Raw genomic sequence first — 21,863 nt, forward strand, 5'->3', positions numbered from 1 at the left:
TGTCCAAAGTGCTATGCAATTTATCTTATAGTTGAAATATTTCAGTGTTGTGCCATCTCTAGAGCCGCAACACTAGTGCAGCTAAAAATATTATAATTTCCTATAGATGGCAGTTTCTTTTCAAGTAATACAAGACCCAATGTGTGTGTAAATGCACACACATTCACACAGAAGTTCAATGGTGTCCAATTTTCTTGAAACCTCCATAATTAAATCTCCATCATCCCCAATATGCTCTATCCTCTTAGCTATCTCCCCACACCAGATAGACAAATTAGGGCCTTGATCATACATACAGAGCATGTGGAGCTCAATGGTCCAGCAGGGAACAGGAGCCTGGGAGACAGCTGCGCAGCTTTTGCTAGCACATCTTTAAAAATTCATGGCCCACAAAAGCAAGCCATGCTGACAGACGCTGTGGCAAGCACAGAGTTTCACTGATGCCATTAACCAGGAGCAGAAATATTCATAACCACTGAGCAAACTATATGGACAGCCAAATTCCTCTGCAGCCACACAAACAGGAAGCATGAAAAGCCTGGGAAAACACCATTTCACAAGAAACTACTTGTGCACAGATTTATGAGAATTTCAAAGATGAAACATTTAGTTTGAAGCACATCTGCTCTGCATTTGCTGTCTGTTTCACATTCATCTGCAGCTATAAAACAAGACTTATCACCTACAAATGACCACAGAGGGAAAAAAAAGCAACATCTGGCATCAAAACAATCTTAAAGAAAACCACACGGGTGAAAATGTTTTATTTTTCTTTTCTTTTTAATTGGATTCCAGTGTTCATCTTGTATATGGATATGGTTGTTTCATTCATTTTTTTCTTATTTACCCTTCACAGTTTGATCCAGGCAGCAGATACTACTGGTTTACTTTAAACAGCAGTTCTGATTTATTTTTAACATGCTCAGGCAGGGTTGTTCACATCTGATGATTTGAATGAGCAAAGGAGGTGGAAGTTGGAGTGGCGCAAAGCGCAATACCTTCAAAAAGTTGCTTTTTTCCTTCATCTTTTTGTATCAAATTCAGTCAGTAAAGGCAAATAAAAACATTTACATGTTTAAAACAAAAAGCTTGGCATAACATTAAATATTCAAACATGTAGGAAAGTTGAGTCCTCTGGACCCGTATTCATCCAACTTGGGTCAAACTGTATTTACACTCGATTATTTGTTTTAACATGATTTACAACTAAAGATGTGTTTAACCAATGAATAGTTTAACATAAAATAAACTTGATCCTTCACTATTTGTTTGGGATTTAAAGCCACTATGCGTTGTGAATTTGAAAACACATCAATAAAGTAAAATTTATGCCACTCTCCTTCTAATAATAGGCTGAAAGCAACACACAAGTGTGATTAGAAGAATCTGAAAGATGCTAAATTCACAAAGAATCCAACACATAGTGGCATTAACTTGAAAATACTTTCCGTCAAAACATTAAAAAGTTTCATCAGATTAAAACAAATTCATTTCTCATGGTATTTGACCCACCACATATTAAGCTGATCATATTATTTCAGACACAGTTTGCCCTCACACACTTTAGGTAAGGACACACAATCAGAACCACTTGGCTTGAAGCAATTACATCTACATTTGGGACTCTGCAGTCTGACATAAACATGAGCAACTGGTTGTTTTCCTGCTACCAGGACTGGAAAGTATAAGACATGATCATCAGGAGGTTACAGAGCTAATAGTTTGACACACACACAGTGGCAGGTTTCACTTTGTATTCGCACAGCAGTGTGACATTTGCAAGCTGATCATGTGGCCGCTATGGTGATGGAACATGTGACCTTTCCATGACAAGAATCTAACCAATTGGTAGCACATACTGCACACTGACAAATATGAGAAGTTGGCCAGAGACAGGAAAGATAGCAGACGACAATGCTGCTATTGTGTCTAAGCCATGCTCTAGTTTCATTTCTCTTTCTTGCTTTCCGCTGGCATCTTCAAATAAATAGTACACACGTGGACAAAATTGTTGGTACCCCTCAGTTAAAGAAGGAAAAACCCACAATTCTCACTGAAATCACTTGAAACTCACAAAAGTAACAAGAAATAAAAATTTATTGAAAATTAAATAATCAAAATCAGCCATCACTTTTGAATTGTTGATTAACATAATTATTTAAAAAAACAAACTAATGAAATAGGGCTGGACAAAAATGATGGTACCCATAACTTAATATTTTGTTGCACAACCTTTTGAGGCAATCACTGCAATTAAACGATTTCTGTATTTGTCAATGAGCGTTCTGCAGCTGTCAACAGGTATTTTGGCCCACTCCTCATGAGCAAACAGCTCCAGTTGTCTCAGGTTTGATGGGTGTCTTCTCCAAATGGCATGTTTCAGCTCCTTCCACATATGTTCAATGGGATTCAGATCTGGGCTCATAGAAGGCCACTTTAGAATAGTCCAACGCTTTTCTCTCAGCCATTCTTGGGTGTTTTTGGCTGTGTGTTTTGGATCGTTGTCCTGTTGGAAGACCCATGACCTGCGACTGAGACCAAGCTTTCTGACACTAGGCAGCACATTTCTCTCCAGAATGCCTTGATAGTCTTCAGATTTCATCGTACCTTGCACACTTTCAAGACACCCTGTGCCAGATGCAGCAAAGCAGCCCCAAAACATTACTGAGCCTCCTCCATGTTTCACCGTAGGGACAGTGTTCTTTTCTTCGTATGCTTGGTTTTTGAGTCTATGAACATAGAGTTGATGTGCCTTACCAAAAAGCTCCAGTTTGGTCTCATCTGTCCAAAGGACATTCTCCCAGAAGCTTTGTGGCTTGTCAACATGCATTTTTGCAAATTCCAGTCTGGCTTTTTTATGAGTTTTTTTCAACAGTGGTGTCCTCCTTGGTCGTCTCCCATGAAGTCCACTTTGGCTCAAACAATGACGAATGGTGCGATCTGACACTGATGTACCTTGGCCTTGGAGTTCACCTTTAATTTCTTTGGAGGTTGCTCTGGGCTCTTTGGATACAATTCCAACGATCCGTCTCTTCAATTTGTCATCAATTTTCCTCTTGCGGCCACGTCCAGGGAGGTTGGCTACTGTCCCGTGGGTCTTGAACTTCTGAATAATATGAGCCACTGTTGTCACAGGAACTTCAAGCTGTTTAGAGATGATCTTATAGCCTTTACCTTTAAGATGTTTGTCTATAATTTTTTTTCGGATGTCCTGGGACAATTCTCTCCTTCGCTTTCTGTTGTCCATGTTCAGTGTGGTACACACCTTTTCACCAAACAGCAGGGTGACTACTTGTCTCCCTTTAAATAGGCAGACTGACTGATTATGAGTTTGGAAACACCTGTGATGTCAATTAAATGACACACCTGAGTTAATCATGTCACTCTGGTCAAATAGTTTTCAATCTTTTATAGAGGTACCATCATTTTTGTCCAGGCCTGTTTCATTAGTTTGTTTTTTTTAATAATTATGTTAATCAACAATTCAAAAGTAATGGCTGTTTTTGATTATTTAATTTTCAATAAATTTTTATTTATTGTTACTTTTGTGAGTTTCAAGTGATTTCAGTGAGAATTGTGGGTTTTTCCTTCTTTAACTGAGGGGTACCAACAATTTTGTCCACGTGTGTAAATAGTACTATCGCTCTCATATCCTAAATGTGAAGCTACAGCTGGAAGCAAGTTAGCTTAGCTGAAAACAGGTAACCTGACCCTCCAGGGCTGCTAGTGTGGTTGTTCGAAAAAATATCTTTTTTGTCTATGATGTATTAAGTGTAAAATTGGCAAGATGTGGGTTTTGAGGGGAGGCTTGTAGCTGGACGCTAAGCTGCGCAGTTTGTCCGCTTGTCGGAGCTTCAAATTTAATCCACATACACAAGAGAAAGAAAACAAATCTGCATATTTCCTGACTTGATATAAAACCTGTGAGTGGAATGCGAATAAAAATGTATAAACGATATGCTGCCCTTGGTGCTGATGGTAACAACGTTGCTATTTTATGTTCTTCTGCGCTGTATCAATAACAGAAAATCAAAGACGTCAAGAGTTTTAAATGCTGCAGGATGTAGACGATATGTGAGCTTCAACTTGAGCTCAGTGAAGTAGCTTCTGAACAACTTTTAAATGCAGATCTAAAACTAACTGGTCGTTTTTGCTTAATGGACCAATATTTACATCACAGATTCGCTTCCTTTTCCACGAGAGATCTCAGCCGAACACTCAGATAGCATGGAATGAGGGCACGGATCAGAACATAATGAAAATATATTAAAAAATCTGTGTACCAAAAGCACATACACATTTAAAAACCGTCATGCTTACTGAAAATTCACACTATGTCACATCTCACTCATTCACAATACTGGGCCGGAGACAAAACAGGAAAAACCAAGGTGCAATTAAGAAACCTCACAAGAGAAAGTAGAAGTAGTAAAATGAATTGGTCTTCATTCTTAATGTCTGTATGTCTTATGTTTTATGGTTTATCTTGTACTGCCTGCTGCTGAAAAACAAATTTCCCACGGGATAATAATAATAAAGCTGAAGTGTTCAGAAAGTTCAGTTCCCAGTCTTGAAGAGCCTCATGTGCACTCGATTTAATTTCACTTTATAGCTTGGCCCAGCTGTGTGTTCACTTTAAGTTAATTTTACATGTCAGGGATTATTGATGTTATTGACGAGTGATCCGAAGACGAGCCAAGAAAATCAAACGCACATGATCATCATTAGAAATGTCCCTCGTTTCAATGATTCTTTCTGCCTTAATGCATCATAAAGGCACTGGACCTTGTTCAGTTTAACAGAGTAGATAAGACCATAAAGCACTAAGCTATAAACATGTTCTGTACCTTGAGTCTGAGGAGTATTTTTAAGGATTGTGGTACACTCCATGCACTTTCCATGCAGAGTCGTTCTTTGTTATCGACAGTATGGCACGGTCACAAGTATCACTCTTAATTAACATTTTTAAGAAATCAAATCAAGTACATTGTTTTCCCGCTGCGAGGTCTGCAAGTATAAAAAAAAAACATCGACCTGTTCCCTTGGCTTCTACATGAGCAAGTTATTTTTCCCTTGTGCAAATAAAAATACAAAATAAACAAAAAAAAACTTTAAATGGAGCATAGGACAGAGGCTCAGTTACTCCTGTGCTCTGATGCAAAGTGATAACAATAATTACATGAATAAATCACAATTTAACCCTATAAGGTGTTCTGCATCTAAAAACAAACAAAAGAAAAAATTAAAATGCCACTTTGTGACATGGAGTCCTCTTTTTTTTTTTTTTTTGTCACCGTCTCAGTTTATATCAGTGTCTTGTCATCTCAGAGCACAAGAGCAGCGCAAGACCTCCTTTTAAGAGACCCCTGTTCCCTTGGCTCGGCACTTGATGAGTACAGTTACAGTTATAGTACAGTTACCAAGAAATGACTTCCAGCAGAACCTCGAAAGAAGTGGGTTAGGCTGTTTCTCATCTAAGGAGCCTGCCAGTCATTGAATTGTACCAAAGAGTCACTCAGTGACAGCAATGTGAAAGGTGAGGTACCCATGTGTTTTCGCAGCAAATGTCCTTTTCTGATCATGTATGTCGGTAACGTTTTCTCCCTTGATGATGAACCTAAGACAAAATTCACATTATTCCTGAAAAAAAAAAAAAAAAAAAAAAAATCACATTTGGCAAACAAAAACAATACACTCCGGGTGTACTCATGTTCCCTTTTCAACAAAGGGTTAAAAATGCAACTTGGCTAAACATTCTCGTGGATATAGTACTTAAGACTCCATTTCTAATGGCTCCTTCTCTGAACTGAAGCTCTATTTGGCACCACTGAATGCCAATCAAGCGCTTGATTGAAGAAAAGCAGAGAGAAAAAAAAAATCCTTTCATACACATACCCGCCAGCTTTCACTCCCTTCTCCCCCTGCCATTCTTTTTTCCTCCGTGCATTAAATTTCACATCTATTCAAGCCCAGGACACCATTATCTCTCCCCCGTTTCTTGCATCTTGCAAGTCTTTCAGTGCGTTTTATTATTCCCCCCAGTCCTCCACTCCTTCTGTCTCTGTTTAACAAAGACCCTGAGGGGGGTTTTGGTCCAGCTGCCCCATATGTCAGTCAGATATAGTAGTCAGCACTCAAAATCCATCCCCCACCCACCCATCCATCCCAACACACTTTCACAATTATTAGTCCCAGGTGATGCCTTCCATAAAAGCACACATCCATGCACACACGTGAGGGTAGCTATATGGCAGCTTTTGGGCAGGTGTGAACTAACCGTGACGTCACCCGTTGGTTTCAACACCGAGAAAATGAAGCTCGGATTTTGCTACTTCCTGGTCGCCGTTTTGGATTTTTTGGAGCCAGTGACATAAAAAGCGTCATCAAACGGGCTGGACCGGAGAGCAACTAGGGGCAGGACCAGTCTATGGGCAGGCCAGACTGAAGCCAGACTGCTGACAGCCTCGCCCTAAAGGATCTGTCAATCATTCCAGACAGGACTGTCTATCAAGTATAGCCACGCCCCCTGGCTCCGCCAAATTTAACGATTTATTTAAAATTCAGTATTGATTTATTTTAAGATCGGCCACCTGATCTCTCATTTTGACCATGAAAACTAACGGGGAAAAAATCCTGAGCTGTAGAAAATCAAGTCTATCAAATTTTATTTTTTCCAAAAATGAATTGGGGTCTATGGAGCAAAAGATTTGGAGCCAACCTTAGCGGACGGCGTGATATTGCAAGTTTTTGACACTTCTGGGTGGGCTTCATTTTTGGAGCCAGATGCTACGTCCATCTTTATACACAGTCTATGGTTTTAGGAATGTATGAGTATTTTACACTGTGTGTGCCTGCATGTGTCTCTGTGTATTCTTGCCCTGATGCGGCTGCTTTGGGTGGAGGACATTCTCATGATAATTGGGGATTAGCTGGGGGTACAGCGGGAGTGTTTACACACACAGAGGATCCTCAGAGGAAATATGCGCACTCATTTATCTCACGATGACACCGTCTTGACAACCCAAATGTCTCCATCTTCCTCCTCTAAGCATCAGCCGACCACTATCTCTTCCCTCCTCAAGGTGGTCTAACTCCCTCCTGCCTGAGCGGGGCAGTGTCCCACCCTCATGCGCAGCGTGCCGCTTTTGTGCAGGTGCCAAAGCTGCACAAACTCCTCCGGCATGGCGTGGAACCACTTATAGGGCAGGATGTTGTCGTAGTAATGGTGGCTGACCGGTTGCTCATCCAGGCCGACGGAAAACGGCCAAAAGCCGTAGGCCGTCACTTCCTCGCACAGCCCCAGGGCCAAGCTGATCAGGAAGAGCCCCGTGGAGAGGCGCTTGGCGTGCACGCCGCGGCCTTTCCAAAATTTGCCCACGGTGCGCAGGAATTCGGGGTTAGCGAAGAGCATGGTGAGGTTGGAGGAGGTGTCGGCCAGCGCATAATACGCCCGCAGCGACGGGTCGGTGCCAGGCTTCATGGAAAACGCGGGCATGTACATGTAGCTCGAGCCGTAGACCTTCATACTGTCCACAAAAGCTTTTCTTGACCACAGGAGGTTCTGAAATCTAAATAACAAAGAGAAAATTGAACAGAGGAAGTGTGGTGGCTATTTTAAATCATAAAGATTACATTTTAGAGTCCATCATAGTGTCATAAGTGGTCATCTGTACAGTCATCTGCTCCCTCTTCCACTTTACTGACTATTAAGGAAGTGAGCATCCGGCGAGGGTACAAAAGCAGCATAAAGGCATAATGGGTTGGTGCAGGGCAAATTATTTGCTAAAATGTGCCATTTACAGTTTAAACAGGAAGGTAAGACAAGGAAAAAGGTTAAGACATGAAAAAACTTCATGAACAGAACTCTTGTACCACATATTGCTGAAAAAAAATCAAAATGACATCACACAGGAAATGTATAATAAGTAGAAAAGCAACAAAATGCAAGTACAATACAATATTGAGATAAACTAATTGAGCTTAAATAAGGCCAGAATATATCAGTGAATAGCAATGCTTACAATTGTACTTTAGTTAAAGGTCAATGAAGGCTTTCTCTTGCCGTCTTTTAGTTCATACTTTATTTTATCTTTGTCACATTTCCCTGTGTTGCTTTTATATCCGATTACCTTTTCTCTATGATGCTGGGGTTGGCCGTGACCAGATGTGTTCTGGTTCCCACATCCTCCACATATTCCTTTGAGAGCGGTGGAAGGTTACACCTACATGAACCAAACACACGTGACATGTTTGCTTTCTTTTCCACATACTCGCACGCTCTCTCTCACAGCCACACGCTGTAGTAAAAATGAGACCCAAGCTGATTTATCTAAGCTAATTAAATCATTTATGGGATGTTTTTCCTTCTGATTAGATTTGATGATGCCAGCAAGCAGAGAAGCAGAATGAATGCATATTGAACCATGCATTTTTATTAAAAGCAGCATGTGGGAGATATTTCACTGCTTGTGAAGAGGCTAAGAAATCATAGCTAATGATTATACCTCAGGCTGCACCAGCAGAACGGAGATTAAAAAGTGGAACGCATGGGGAAGTAGTTACAAAACTTTTGGTTTGTCAAAGCTGGCAGAGTAGTTGCCATGTTTTAAATCATTAAAATCTGGAGCGCCAACGCCTGTGTGGAATTACAACCCACATTTCAGTGATGAATAGTTAAACATATTACATATTTTACGTAACACAACATTCTCTTTTATTTTTTTTCTCTGTCGCACATGGAACCACAAAGTGACTCGGCTTCACTGACAACACAAATGATGATTAAATTGTGCAACATTTCAGTTTTACAGTTTCAATTGACAAGATAATGCGCTTAGTGTTGAGTTAATTACCATTATGAAATAAATACATCCATCATGTTAGAGTTGTTTAAGTTCTAGAGATGGAGGAAATGAAGCAAATCTAGTCAGGATTCTTTGTTTTTTTTCTGAGAAAGCATCGTGTCCTTCAAACGTTTCTTCCCTCAGGGTGTATCAGAACTGCCCTGCTTCTAGACTTTTGATGAGTTTCTACTTTGGTTTGGGTTCGATTGCTCTACTTTCCGATGCTGCTGGGTTACCGTTTCATTTGTCATTCCATCCCTGATACTTAAAACCTGCTCGTCTTAAGCAGCTTGACCGACGCTGCTGTGGGTAGTGGGCTGAAAACTGCTATGTCACATTTTAGCAGAAATCAGGACACATCATGACAAACACACTTTCTTATCTATCAGGCATTGCCGCCTGCTAAAATTATCTTGTTTAAACAGCTACAGATTCCACTTTGTTGAGTATTTTCTACCCCATTGGCCCCAAAATTGACACAACAATGACACAATGAAATGCACTGCACTTAGGAGGTAAAGTCATCCAAAATGCCCTCGTCCCTTCACGCGTTATTCTGCTGCAGACGCTGCAGCCAATAAACAGGTCAGCGATACGCACAAAGACGGACAGAATTAGAGAACTTAATGTGCTTTTTCAAAAACAGGCAGGTGAAAAAAACAGGAAAGAGTTTCAGATGCAGATACTTTGGACTGCAACATTTATCAAGCTCTACCTTGGGCAGAGTTGGATTCAAAGGTTCCTCTACTCCCACAATGAAAGTATTTATGATCCACAAACTTTTTTAAAGGCCACCTCAAAATAGTTTTTTGACACATGCTACTTCTAATGGATGTCTGCACTTCATATTTTCACACTTAGTTCACCTTCTGAAGCCAGAAGGTGAACTGAGCTGACCTAAAATCTGAATTTTACTCCATGACCCCCCCTCCCAAAAAAAAAAACACCAAAAAGACATGATTTGTGTGAGTCAGAAACCATAAAAGCTGAAGGAATTCTTAAACTACAAGACACTTAATCAAATCTGAGCATAAAATTGTGAAAGGTTACCAAAACTAAACCAATTATTAAAAATGTATATTTTGTGTGTACAAATATATACATCTATATACAAATATGGGGAGCAATATTGGTTGCATCAGTGCTACCAGTGAAAATGTGGCTCTGTAGACCTGTGCCTAATGCAGTACCATGTTTTTGTTTGTGCTCGCTACATGCAAAATTTGTCCAACTTATCTTTTTCAGAGGGAACGCATTTGACTATGTATCTTTCACAGTTATTTGCTGCTGCTCTCAGCAGTTCAGTTTGAGTTCATATGTCATGCATTTTTCATGACGCTAAAGATCTGATCTGAACTGTATCTTTGGCATTAGTTCTGTTTCAGCATGGGCGAACTTATCACTTTCTTTTTCAGCATTGGTCTCCTTCTACCTAAACCCGTACAAATAAATCTGTTTGGCAGCTTTTCCACATGGAAAACATGATCTTATTCCTAATACTGTCTATAAATAATAATGCTTCTTGCATGTTTCCAACTAAATCTGATATTGCCACTCCTTTATTAATATCCAGGATCCAGCTTCCCCAGATATTTTAATTCTGCTTTTTTTCCTTTTCATCTCATCTCATTCCTCTATTCCTGTTTTGCTTACTCATGCCTACTGCAACCTCTTTTCCCTCCTGACCTCACTGTGACCCATTTTTTATCTCTTTCTCTTTGCTACAGTCGACACCAGCTCTCATTTATCACTGATGGTTGATGGCGTTTGGCTGCTCTCTTAAGCACGTCTGAGGCAAATTTAAAGAAGCAGTTGCTCACACTAACGGAGCCCCAGAGCTCCCGTTTCTCACCGCATGATGAAGTCGGCTTGGTCGATGTCCCGTCCACACTTGCTGTGCCTGAGGATGCCGCCGTTGCCCACCACCGCACACTTCTTCAGAGGCAGCTGCAGAGGGTTGTCCTGGGCAGAAGAAACAACGTGCCGTTTAGAGAACGCAGACACAAACATGTGCAGCCAGTCACACAAAGAAGCGCTGAAACAAATATTGTCCCTTGACTTAAATTCGAAATTTGAGGCCGGTGCATGAGTCACCCTGTTTCACCCTCGGCCTAATGCTGATTTGCCTTCACAGCCTGCGATATGCTGAAACCAGCAAGGAGACAGAAAGCAAGAACGTTGACGAAAGCAAGCCGAGGTCATACAATTTATGACGCAGACTCAGTTTCTGTCGTATTGCACTCTCGGAAAATACAATATGTCTGGTGAAAATGATCTAATCGGAAATAGCAAGCAGAAGCAGCGAATGAACAAGGATCAACAATTGTCTCCATGCCTGCAGTACGAGTAAAAACTCTACCTCCGATTGCCTCTGGACAAACACACCCACATTATTTGTCACATAAAATCAATGTTCATTATGATAATAAACTATGACAATAAACAGGCATGTTTCTTTAAAAAAAAAATTAGCTCTTCTCCTGCTGTCTCAATATAATTCAATCTGTGCCCTGGCTATTGTCTTCTTTCTTGTCTCTGGACTGTGTTTGTGCCTCATTCCCGTGGTCGTTCCCCACAGCCTTGTTGGATGGACTCAGCATTCTCTAGAGCTGAGCAACTACTATCAATCCAAACCTTCAGTTAACTACTTTAACCACTTTTCCAGGAAGTGTTTTTTTTTTCCTACCAATCATTTTTTTCAGCCGTTTCTACTTCTCCGCTTGCATGCTAACCAATTTAATCGCAACATGTTGTGCTACAGCTGACTGGATTTCTGGTTATATGCTTTTTTACTCAAATCAAAAGTTTGTTGAAGAAGATGAAATCTAAAGTGTAACAGGGTTGTTACCTGGGGCATAAAAAGGGACACACACAGCACCTGAGGAGGAACTAGTAAATACTAATAATAATACTTTCATAATAATAACTTCATTTGTAAGCACCTTTCAGAGGACAAAGTGCTTTGACAGGTAGAACATAGTGATAAATAAGAAATAAAAGAGAACTTTACACGAAGGCCAGTCTATAAAAGTGGGTTTTAAGAAGTGATTTAAAAGACTACTGATTGGACGAGCCTCATCTCCTCAGGCAGGTCGTTAGAATGCTGAGGAGCCCTGATGGAGAAAGCCGGGTCACCCTTGGATTTAACCCAAAGGGGTTGAGACCACGCTCAAACAAAGTTGCCGTGAGTTCTGTTTAAAAAGGCGTTAAGATCTGCAGCCAACTGTGCAGGACTGATTCGTCTACAAGATCCAAGTAGCAGCTGGTAAGAGCAGAACTCTGAACGGGCTGAGCGACTGTTTAACCTGCCGACGTCTGCTGCTGCCGTTTGTGTCAGCACGAGCTTTAGCCGCGGAGATTGGCGCCATTCACGAGCGATTTGCAGTTCATTTTATCACGTCTGTGTGTGAAAAGCTGTCATCTCTTCTGCAATGGGTCAGTTGTAAATAAGATTGCAGGCAGATGATGGTGCTAATTAGAGCTTTCCAACTACGGTGAAAATACCAGTTTTTCTGATTTGTATGAGGACAATTTAAAATGGCTTATAGAAGGTTATTGCAAACGCTTTTGTTATTGGCACTTGTTTTTATTTATTATTTCCTCTTTTAAAATGTAGGAATGTGGTGCATGACTAGGTTAAACATTAGTCATACCATAATTTGTTTGCTTCAGTTTTATTTCATGTGAAAATTGACAAACATAAATTGAGTAAAACAACATTTGTCAATGAGGTGAAACTGTTACATAGAAGGAAATGTTTGTTGCTATTTGCAATGAGCTGAAATAATGTGAAAACTGTTCCTCTGGGTTTCTGCACAGTGGGCTGCTTATTTTTTGGAAAAAACGTAATATCTTGGCTACAAATCATCCCCTGGTAGTGATTGAGGGCTCATTTCAACCGCAATATACTTGGGAATACATCTAAAAAGATATCTTTAAATTATATTAAAAAGGTAAGGCTGCAGGGAGATTTTTCTAGACATAAGTGTAGGGTTCCACCAATGGAATGTGGTGATTAAACGTAAATTTGAAAGGCGAGACATGATATTGCCTTCAAATGTTTTATTAACTAATTCTATGCAGAGTAAATGACTACTTTACAAAAAACATAACAGTGAAACATCAAGTCTAAACTGGAAAAATCTACCAAATTTCAAGAATTTTTAATGAAATCTGCCCTAAATTGATGCCTTAAATGACCATTTTCAAAATTTGAAGGCAGTTGTTACACTTAGAGACATCTAGAAGTCTTTTTGTACTGCAAAGTATGTGTATATTAGAAGAACTACTTACAATTTTGATACATACGTGTTAACATCAATCGCCCAAGGTCCACACAGGGGAACTTAGACCTTCTTCAGTAAAATTTGATCTGTGAGAGTTGCCATAAGCCAGATTTTCTGACACTTGTATTTTTCAACACCTGACATCCTATTCTTTCAGAAAATATATACTTTCCCATATCTGGCTCATGGCAAGTGAAAATATTCTGGGTGGTACATGAAAATAGTCTCAGAAAAAAGAGTGAAAATTTACTATATTTTTCAAACTTTGCAGAAATCTTCTAAATTTAAGCAATTAAGAAAATTTGGAGCAGGTAAACCTGAATATTGTTAAAATCTCAGGTAAAAATTATTAATTTCTCAAAAAGAAATAGAATGAAAAGCTCAAATATCAATTTTTTTATGCCTGTGGAATGTGTCATTTCCTGAGATTCAAACTGGCCTAACTTTTTAAAGAATAGACTGTTTGACTTGATTTTTTTTTTTTGTTGTTGAACTGGATTTTTATTCTACTGTAAGAAAAACAAAAATAAAAGCAATTTGGAGGGGGTCAAATTTTCTAGATTTCCAGGTCCCAGCCCACTGTGTTCTGTTTAAAGGTTTTTCACCTCATCAACTTGTGAAGATGTCATCTTGTAAACCCGTTTCTTTGCTGCCACTTGCTGAACTAAAATGACTCACAGCAAAATAAAAGAACAAAAGAAAAAGCAACTGTTTGATCAATGAGTGGAGTCCAGCTCAACCTCACGTGGGTGAAATCATCCTTTTTCAAGTGGGGAAACTGCCCATTTATTCTCAGTTGGTCAATGAAAATCGCTGGTCATTGAAAGTGGGAGGACACTTGACAGTAACTACTGACTCACTACCACTGCCTGCAGTCATGAATCACTGCCTTGTCATCATCTAAAGTACAGCCTTGTTTAGGACAGCACTAAAAGTGTGTCAGAGGACACAGAAACCACCACACTTCAAGAGGCAAAGGCCAAAATGCCCCTTTCTCTTCGTCTTGCCTTCATTTCAGTCAGAGGCATGGATTAAGTGAGACGGCGGAAACAATTGCACTCATTATTCCCCTTGGAGTGAACTCACTTGAAATTAGACACACAACACACACACCTCTCCTTGCCTCGGGGTCTCTTTTGGACCGTGACTGGGGGTTGAGTCAGAGGACAATACTCTGCTAACAGCGCATCAAGTAGGGGAGGGGGAAAGAAAGTGGGGCTAAAACTTGAGAGGGAGACACTTATTACTGTAGCACAAGGTCCTACTACGTCTGAAAAGTTATTAATCCAAATCTAAAACACACACGCATATAAAAAATCGTATTTTGATTCAGTTTAGAAATTATAACATAAAGCTGCAACTACTGTAACTTCAATTTCACAGAACTGAAGCTTTCAAATTACTTGTTTAAGAAAATATATTCAATTTAGGTTGATATGAAACAGAGAAAAGCAGCAAATTTCTAATTTTTCTATGTTTTTTCCTAAATGGCGGAAAGCAGACCCTTAGTGTGGGGGTGAAAGTGTCGTTATAACCTGGGAATCAGCAAAATTCCGTTAAAATATCCAGAATTACGTGTGAAATCACTATTTGCTTATTTAATTATACCAGCCATTTCTGCCATCTGCACTGCCATAGGGGTTACAGAACGCATAAGGACATCAGAAAAGAATCTCCAGTTCAATCCAGTGAGCTGGATGTATACATGCCCCAATAGAGCCATTGAACCAACCAGTAATTAACTGTCAAAGCCCTAATTGGCACATTTCCTGGCAGATGCCCAGATACTGTTGCTGGTGCCAGCCTGGTGTACCGTTACTGGTTGTCTGTGTTAAGACCTGCAATCACAGCAGTGGTAGTTGAGAAGAAAGAGCACTTATGTGTGTGAGTCTGAACGTCGTCCATCCCACCTAACTACCAGTTACCTTCCTTCTGGGAAACGCATAACCGGCTGCAGCACGGGCTCCTAAGGGGAGTGCACCAGCGCTACTAAAAATAGTCCATGCAAGCGTTAGATGGTAGCTGGAGCCTCGCACAAGCACAGAGTTGTACAGTGCAGCAGAGTGTTGGCATAACCTTGGGCAAAGTAACACGCTGGAGTCAGAGACTGAGAGAAACAACTACGAGCTACATCCCACAGACATGGAGCAGAGAAGAGACAGACAGTTCAATGATAGCGACAGGATTCAGTTCACCAAAATAGGGGAAACAACAACCCTCTGAACCTGCCGGGGTGTTTTAAAAGGCATGCTATCTTTAAAAGAATCACCAAAATAGCTCCATCTTTCAGAGACAGAAACTTTCTGTTGGAAAAATTAACCAAATCTCAGCTCAAAATAGTGATATTTCTCAAAAAATCTCCTCATTCTACAAATTTAGCCAAACATGAACCATTTGCATCAACTAGATTCTGTAAATAAAAACAAAGAATTCCACTCTCCTCATCACATTTGTGAGGCCATTAGTGTTGCAGTCATGGGACAAAAATTCAGGGGCTTTATGGCTGAACTGCAGGATGTGTTTATACAGAGGAGATGGCACAGAAAGAAATCAAAAAATATGGAGTTGCTAGTTTTCCATTCTAGTGTTGTTAACACTTGTGAACACTGAGGAAAAATTGGACTTTCATTTTTCTTTTTTATGATTTATAGCATCCTAATTTTTTACACAGAAGATGTTTTGGGTTTCTCTGCTTTTAGACATTGTGTTGTTTCTGTAGAGGTGCATGACTTTACATTGTAGTCAAAAATAAGGCCACAGTGAGAGTTTAGTGAGCTTTTCAGAAACAGAAACTTAATCAAAAACAGGGCTGTGTAATAAACCTCAGTGGTGGATAAAGTATGTGAAAACCCTTTGTAAAATTTGTTTTTTGTGTGTGTGTGATTTGGACCAGGGTTGCAATAACTAAAACTTTAATTCCTCATTAGTTTCATCTGGGATTCAATTCAAATTCAAAACTGTGCAAGACTTCACAATGTCTTATCCTACAGTCTGGGTGAATGTTTGATTCTGATCTGCCATAGGATGACCATTAATTCCTGTTAAAGGGCATTCCTGCCCTTTCTAAATTAATGGGTGAGCTCAGCCCAGCTCACCTCTGTGTCTTTCAGGTAACCATAACAACAGGGGCGCAGTCAGAGCCTATTGATTCTTCGTATGACATCCCATTTGTTATTCAGTCCCCTGCTTCAGGCTGCAGACAGCAGTTCCTCTGCCCTATCAACCGTTTGTACATATCCTGGTATTGGCTTGGGGATGATAACATTTCCTAATCAGTTTAACGTATCAGCCCATTGTTGACTGATATCTCTGCTGAAGCGAGGTTAAAGTGTTATTTGCATATGTATCTACTTTTTATTACAGTAAATTGAGTGGACTGACTCTCTTTGTAAAGAAGTGCACGGTCCCTTTAAGAGAAATAGCTGAGGATGCACAGTGTTTAAACTGAAAGAAAACAGCACGTACGGGATTGTGAGCTTTCATTCATTAAATGTTACAAAAATGAAAATAAGAGGCGTTTCTGGCTGTTCATTCAGGGGGTGCAACACATTCATAGCATTACATTGAATCTTGCAAACAGAATGTAAGCTGCATAGGTTAAGCTTCCTCTCTGTGCGGACTAGAAAAGTCTCCCACTGCCAAGTCATATGTATGTATGCTAGCTCTGAGATGGAAATGAGGGTGGCGTTCAGTGAAAGAAGTAAGGGCAGTGAAAGTGACGTCAAGGCATCGATAAGGGGAACCGGTTCTCAAAACGGCATTCGAGTCCTGGAAATCGATCCATTTCTTATTGATGGCATCGAGGAACCGGTTCTCGATTATCATCCATATATATGTGTGTGTGTGTATATATATATATATATATATATATATATATATATACACATATATATGGCTCATAAGTACACAGTGATTCCACTGCATTAGAACCTTGCAGGATCATACTGATTGTTCCAGATATCAGTCAAACCTTCACGTGGTACCAGGGAGTGAGTTCTGGCTCTGCAAAAATGCATGACAATATAAATTAACCGTGCTGTTTTGTTTTTTTTCTTTGACAAGAGATTATGGTGTGAGCAGGATAAAGCGATTAGAGGTGTCCATAATCAGGAATTAAATCCTGATTATGGACACCTCATTGAACATCATCCCTTACTCCATTTGGAGTCAAAACCCATACGTAGTTAGTTAAGTAACCCATAAAACAATGCAAAAGAGCAACACTTGAAGAGCTGGAACCAAGCAATCATTGGCATTGTTGCTAAAAAAATGACCTGAATTATCAACCTGAAAACAACTGAAGACTAATAATGACAAATTATCTCATCGCATTATTCTGATTTTAGAGCAGTGACACTTTTATGCTGAGTAATAAAACAACATGAAATTCTACCACACCAATAAAAGCCCAGCTAAACAGAAGGCTGGGTTTAAACCCACTGCTGCACATTAATGCACACACACCCACGCTATGGTCTAGCTCGGCCACTCCCTCTTCATATTCACACCTCTTTAATTATTCAAACTCACTTCCCCCCCATCCATCCTTCATGAATGAACATGCGTAGCTCCCGCCTGCAAATTAGGGTCAGATATTCATCGCATTTTACCATCCAGGATATTACACTGCAGATGTGCGGGACCTCAGTGGTGGGATTCAGTCTTGATTATTATTGAGATCTACAGCCCCTGGATACAAAAACCATGGCAACAGCACTCACACCCGAGTTTCTCATTTTCTCCCGTTTCCGGGCACAGACACATAAACACCCTCCCTCATCCAAATGCGCACACACACGGATCTCTTTAAAAATAGACCGAGCAGTCCTTTTCTGGGTGCAGACACACATGCACGGAGGCAGATATACACACTGGGTGCACTTTCGAGCCATGCCGCAGTGCTTTTTCAACATAGGAAAGGGAAAGGGGAAATAGCTTGGGAACACATCCTCCCATCTGCGTGGTTTAAACACACATATCTTGAAGTGGAAAAAACACAGGAGACATCCTTTTGAAAAGTAAACACAGCAAAGGAGGCTTGTTTTACACGTAAAACAAATATATACAAATGACACGCAAACACTTCAAATTTGTCCTTATCTGCACCCCCACATCCTTTCTCGAGAAGAAAACGGCTTTGTTTTGGTGACACGGTGATCGAAAGCATGCAGATGAATGAATGAAAACAAGAGAGGACTGTGGATGTTTTAGCTTTCATTCTTGTACTTCACATGCTTCAAGTAGTCTCCTTGTTCCAACCTGCTCCTAATCTCACATCTCCACATCTTAATGTCGACTGTACTGGCAATCCTCTCCCCGCTTCTCTTCGGAGGATGTCTGTCTGCTCCCTCCCTTCCACTGTTATGGATCAACAAGGATCCCTGATAAAACCCACAGTCTCAAGAACGAGTGTCATATTGCACTGAGTGGGAGAGAAATCGTTCTCCATCATCTGGGCTTAGTTTCTCCTCGAAAACGCAGCTGCCTGCTCTAAAAGCCATGCTGTGTTGCGTTGAGGATTCCACTGGAATCTGTGGCTCTGAGGGGAAAACCTCAAAAACCCAAAACGGAGTAAAAGACTCGCACCCTTATGCCTAAACAGACCGTCACTCCAATGTAGTCAGCACCCATTATGTCATAATTATGAGAGAAGCCTTTTGTATTCCACATACCTGCACAAAGAGCGAGTAGGTCTCGTTGTTGACTGTGTGTGAGTGGTAAAACTCGCCATCGTACCACAGGACCTTCCCTATCGGCGAGTTCTCTTTGGTCACTGCAAACATCCGCTTCGGATCACAGCATTCCATTAGCAACTTCCTGCACAAAGAGGATAATAAAATGAGTCTTATCTCTGGACAGTGTAAATCAGATTCAACAGGACAGCTGGGATTTTGGCAAGTGATGGGCCCCAATTATTGCTGAAAGTAACTGGCCTGAGTAAGATGTACATCACCTTTCAAACGTTTGGGGTCACCTAGACAATTTCAGAAAAACATTCCCCAACTTGAAAGTTTATTTCAGTTGTCTTCACTTTCACATTTTTTTCCGCAAGTGTTTCGCCTCAACAGAACGATGTGCAGTGAACAAAATGATCGACAAAATGGAAGCGAACGTTTTCTAAAATAGATGTTAATCATATTTGTGTGTATCTGCATCAGTTTATTTCGTTTAAATCCAGTCAGTGCATTTCAAACCGTTATGACGGTTACTTCATAACATCCTAAAGATGTTATGAAATAACCGTCATAACGATTTTTGTTTCCCCAGTGCAAACAGATTCATTTTGCTCGTGACTGGAATGTAGATCAACTGGTAAGTTTGCCTTCTGGCTCTGCTCCACCTTCATCAGGACAGATAAGTTATGCTCCATCTGCTCATAAACAAAGATCTAAAGACATGTCAACCCTTTTCACTTGAGGTAGCAACTTGCCACCAGCCCAGACAGAGCGATCCAATGGATTCTGGCAGAAAAGAATGACCTCAGATTAACAGGTTACATGCACTACTGTTCAAAAGTTTGGGGTCATCCAGGCGATTTCACATTTTCCGTGAAAACTCACACTTTTATTCATGTGCTAACATAACTGCACAAGGGTTTTCTAGTCATCAGTTAACCCTTCAACACCATTAGCTAACACAGTGTAGCATTAGAACACAGGAGTGATGGTTGATGGAAATGTTCCTCTGTACCTCTATGGAGATACTCCATTGAAAATCAGCTATTTCCAGCTATAATAGTCATTTACCACATTAACAATGTCTAGACTGCATTTCTTATTCACCTAATGTTATCTTCATTGAAAAAAACTGCAACTCTTTGAAAAATAAGGACATTTCTAAGTAACCCCAAACTTTTGAACGGTAGTGTATATTATTACGAGAAGAAAAAGAACCACTGAAATCAGTTCTTGTACAATGGGGGAGAGGATATCAGGTTAAAAAGTAAAATAATTTAAATACTACACTGGAGTTGCATAGATCAGAACATTCAAAACTAGGCTGATTGCTAACTGGGACTATCTTCAGCTTTTTCACTCTCTCTTAACAAAACATAAGCAGGCAAAAGGGTCTTTAGTAGCTCTATAGAAAGGAAAAGTGAGCATCACATCCTCCAGTAGGCCCGTCCCTCTGCTCTGCAGGTGTCACTTTCTCTGATTATCCTAATCGGCTTTGCCTCTGAGAACTGTCACATTCCCAGCTGAATAAGATTTAAATGAGACTGCCACAGTGTAAGGAACATGCTCTGTTGATCCGCTTGGAAAAACAGTGTCCAAATGAATGACCCACACAGGGTTGTGGTGCCTAATAAAGCCTCTTAATGATGTGTTTGTGTGTGTGTGATAATCCTGCACATTGATGTGATAGTTTGAAAGCTTTAAGAAGGCCTTCCAGAAGCATCAGTTACTATTAATGTAATGTGTAAAAACTTCTAATTTCATTTTAACATTATGCCCACATAAATAAGGCCCACAATAACAACAATTTCTCCTAAGATCCCTTTCTAAAAATCAACAAATTCAGTATATAATGCTCAAAAGTGACAAACATATTTTAAGCCAGACATCATTCACAAAATCTCATCTTTAGGTGTGATTGACACGTTTTTGACCCACTTAGGGAGTCTTGGCAGCAAAGGGCCGCACTAAGCAGTGAAATCTGAGCCCCAAGTCCGACCTGTACAAATCGATGCCCGTCTGGTTCTTCTGCCATCCCTCCCCCTGCCTCAGCACCTCTTCCACTATGTCCTTATCGCGGGGGAGTCTGTAAACGGGGTACACGTAGAACCAGCAGAGCACCAGCACGCACAGCACGGCCCACACCGACAGTCTGGCCCGGTAGCATCGCACCAACATCTTTCCCCCACTTCTTGTCTGCTCAAAACAACCCGTGCATGCCCATCCACAGCGGTGGTGTAAAACGCAGCAGGCTCCCCTCAGAGCTGGTCTCTCCGTCCGCGGCAAACCTCCGTCGCATCCCCGCCGACGAGCATGAATGGAGCCGGAAGGTGGTCTAGCTTTACCCGCTCGTTTGGCTCAAGCATCGGTATAGAAATCCAGTTTCGCATCTGTCCCTGCCGGCATGCGGGAATGTGCTGCAGTGTGTCGGGCTGAATCTCTGCTCTCGGTGCATCACCACCATCATTTACAGCCCTGCGAAATGCGAGGAATCGAGCGGGCTGCTTCCGAGCCCGGCGTCCCGCTGCATCCCGAATCCCCCGAGGGTGGCCCCCGTGTCCTGTGCACCTGGAGATCCCCCTTTTCTCCGCGGCCCTCCTCGGTAACCTCCTCCGGGCCTCCGCTGTCCTGCTGCAGGGTCTGCGGTGCAAATGAGCCGGGCCAGTCCAATTCACTGTCCCTCCACCCCCCTCCGCCGAGACAAAGTGCTTCTTGTGCTGTTGGAGGTGCGTCAAAGCCGCTAAATTAGCACAGGGGAGGATGCAACGTCGCTTTCAATGTAAAAGCATACACAAAGTCAGTCAGCTCCCCAATAAAAAATAAGGAGCAGCTGTCTGTGTGCTGCATCACATTGCTAGTTGGTTATATAGTGTCACAGAACAATATTGTAAATAAAAATGCAATTGGAATTTTATTTGTCCAATATAATACGTATAAACAAACCATGAAATACCTTATTACAGGCAAAGGTAGGTTTCTAAGAAATAATACACTAATGATTTTTCAATTGTAGCTAGTATATTACATTAGCTGTTGCTAGTTGTTCTCCAATTAACCTA

General features: G+C 40.8%; 1 protein-coding gene across 1 annotated transcript; it reads right to left on the reverse strand.

Moving 5' to 3' along the window:
- Positions 1–734: 734 nt before the first annotated feature.
- On the reverse strand, positions 735–21,604 carry st8sia1 (ST8 alpha-N-acetyl-neuraminide alpha-2,8-sialyltransferase 1). The gene is made up of 5 exons (XM_051948049.1): positions 20,804–21,604; positions 18,802–18,946; positions 10,696–10,805; positions 8,130–8,222; positions 735–7,568 (listed from the first exon to the last, which is right to left on the reverse strand). The coding sequence occupies exons 1-5, from the start codon at positions 20,980–20,982 to the stop codon at positions 7,088–7,090; spliced, it is 1,008 nt and encodes a 335-aa protein (XP_051804009.1). The 5' UTR covers positions 20,983–21,604; the 3' UTR covers positions 735–7,087.
- Positions 21,605–21,863: the final 259 nt, after the last annotated feature.

The sequence above is a fragment of the Acanthochromis polyacanthus genome, chromosome 1, assembly GCF_021347895.1.
Source record: "Acanthochromis polyacanthus isolate Apoly-LR-REF ecotype Palm Island chromosome 1, KAUST_Apoly_ChrSc, whole genome shotgun sequence".
Classification (NCBI taxonomy): Eukaryota; Metazoa; Chordata; class Actinopteri; family Pomacentridae; genus Acanthochromis; species Acanthochromis polyacanthus.

Excerpts from the sequence above, each read along its gene's own strand:
- st8sia1 (XM_051948049.1), bottom strand. The coding sequence starts at position 20,982 with ATGTTGGTGCGATGCTACCGGGCCAGACTGTCGGTGTGGGCCGTGCTG. Across the intron at positions 18,947-20,803 it reads ACGGGCATCGATTTGTACAG|GAAGTTGCTAATGGAATGCT; the intron begins GTCGGACTTGGG and ends CTCTTTGTGCAG. Across the intron at positions 8,223-10,695 it reads CAAGCCGACTTCATCATGCG|GTGTAACCTTCCACCGCTCT; the intron begins GTGAGAAACGGG and ends TGGTTCATGTAG.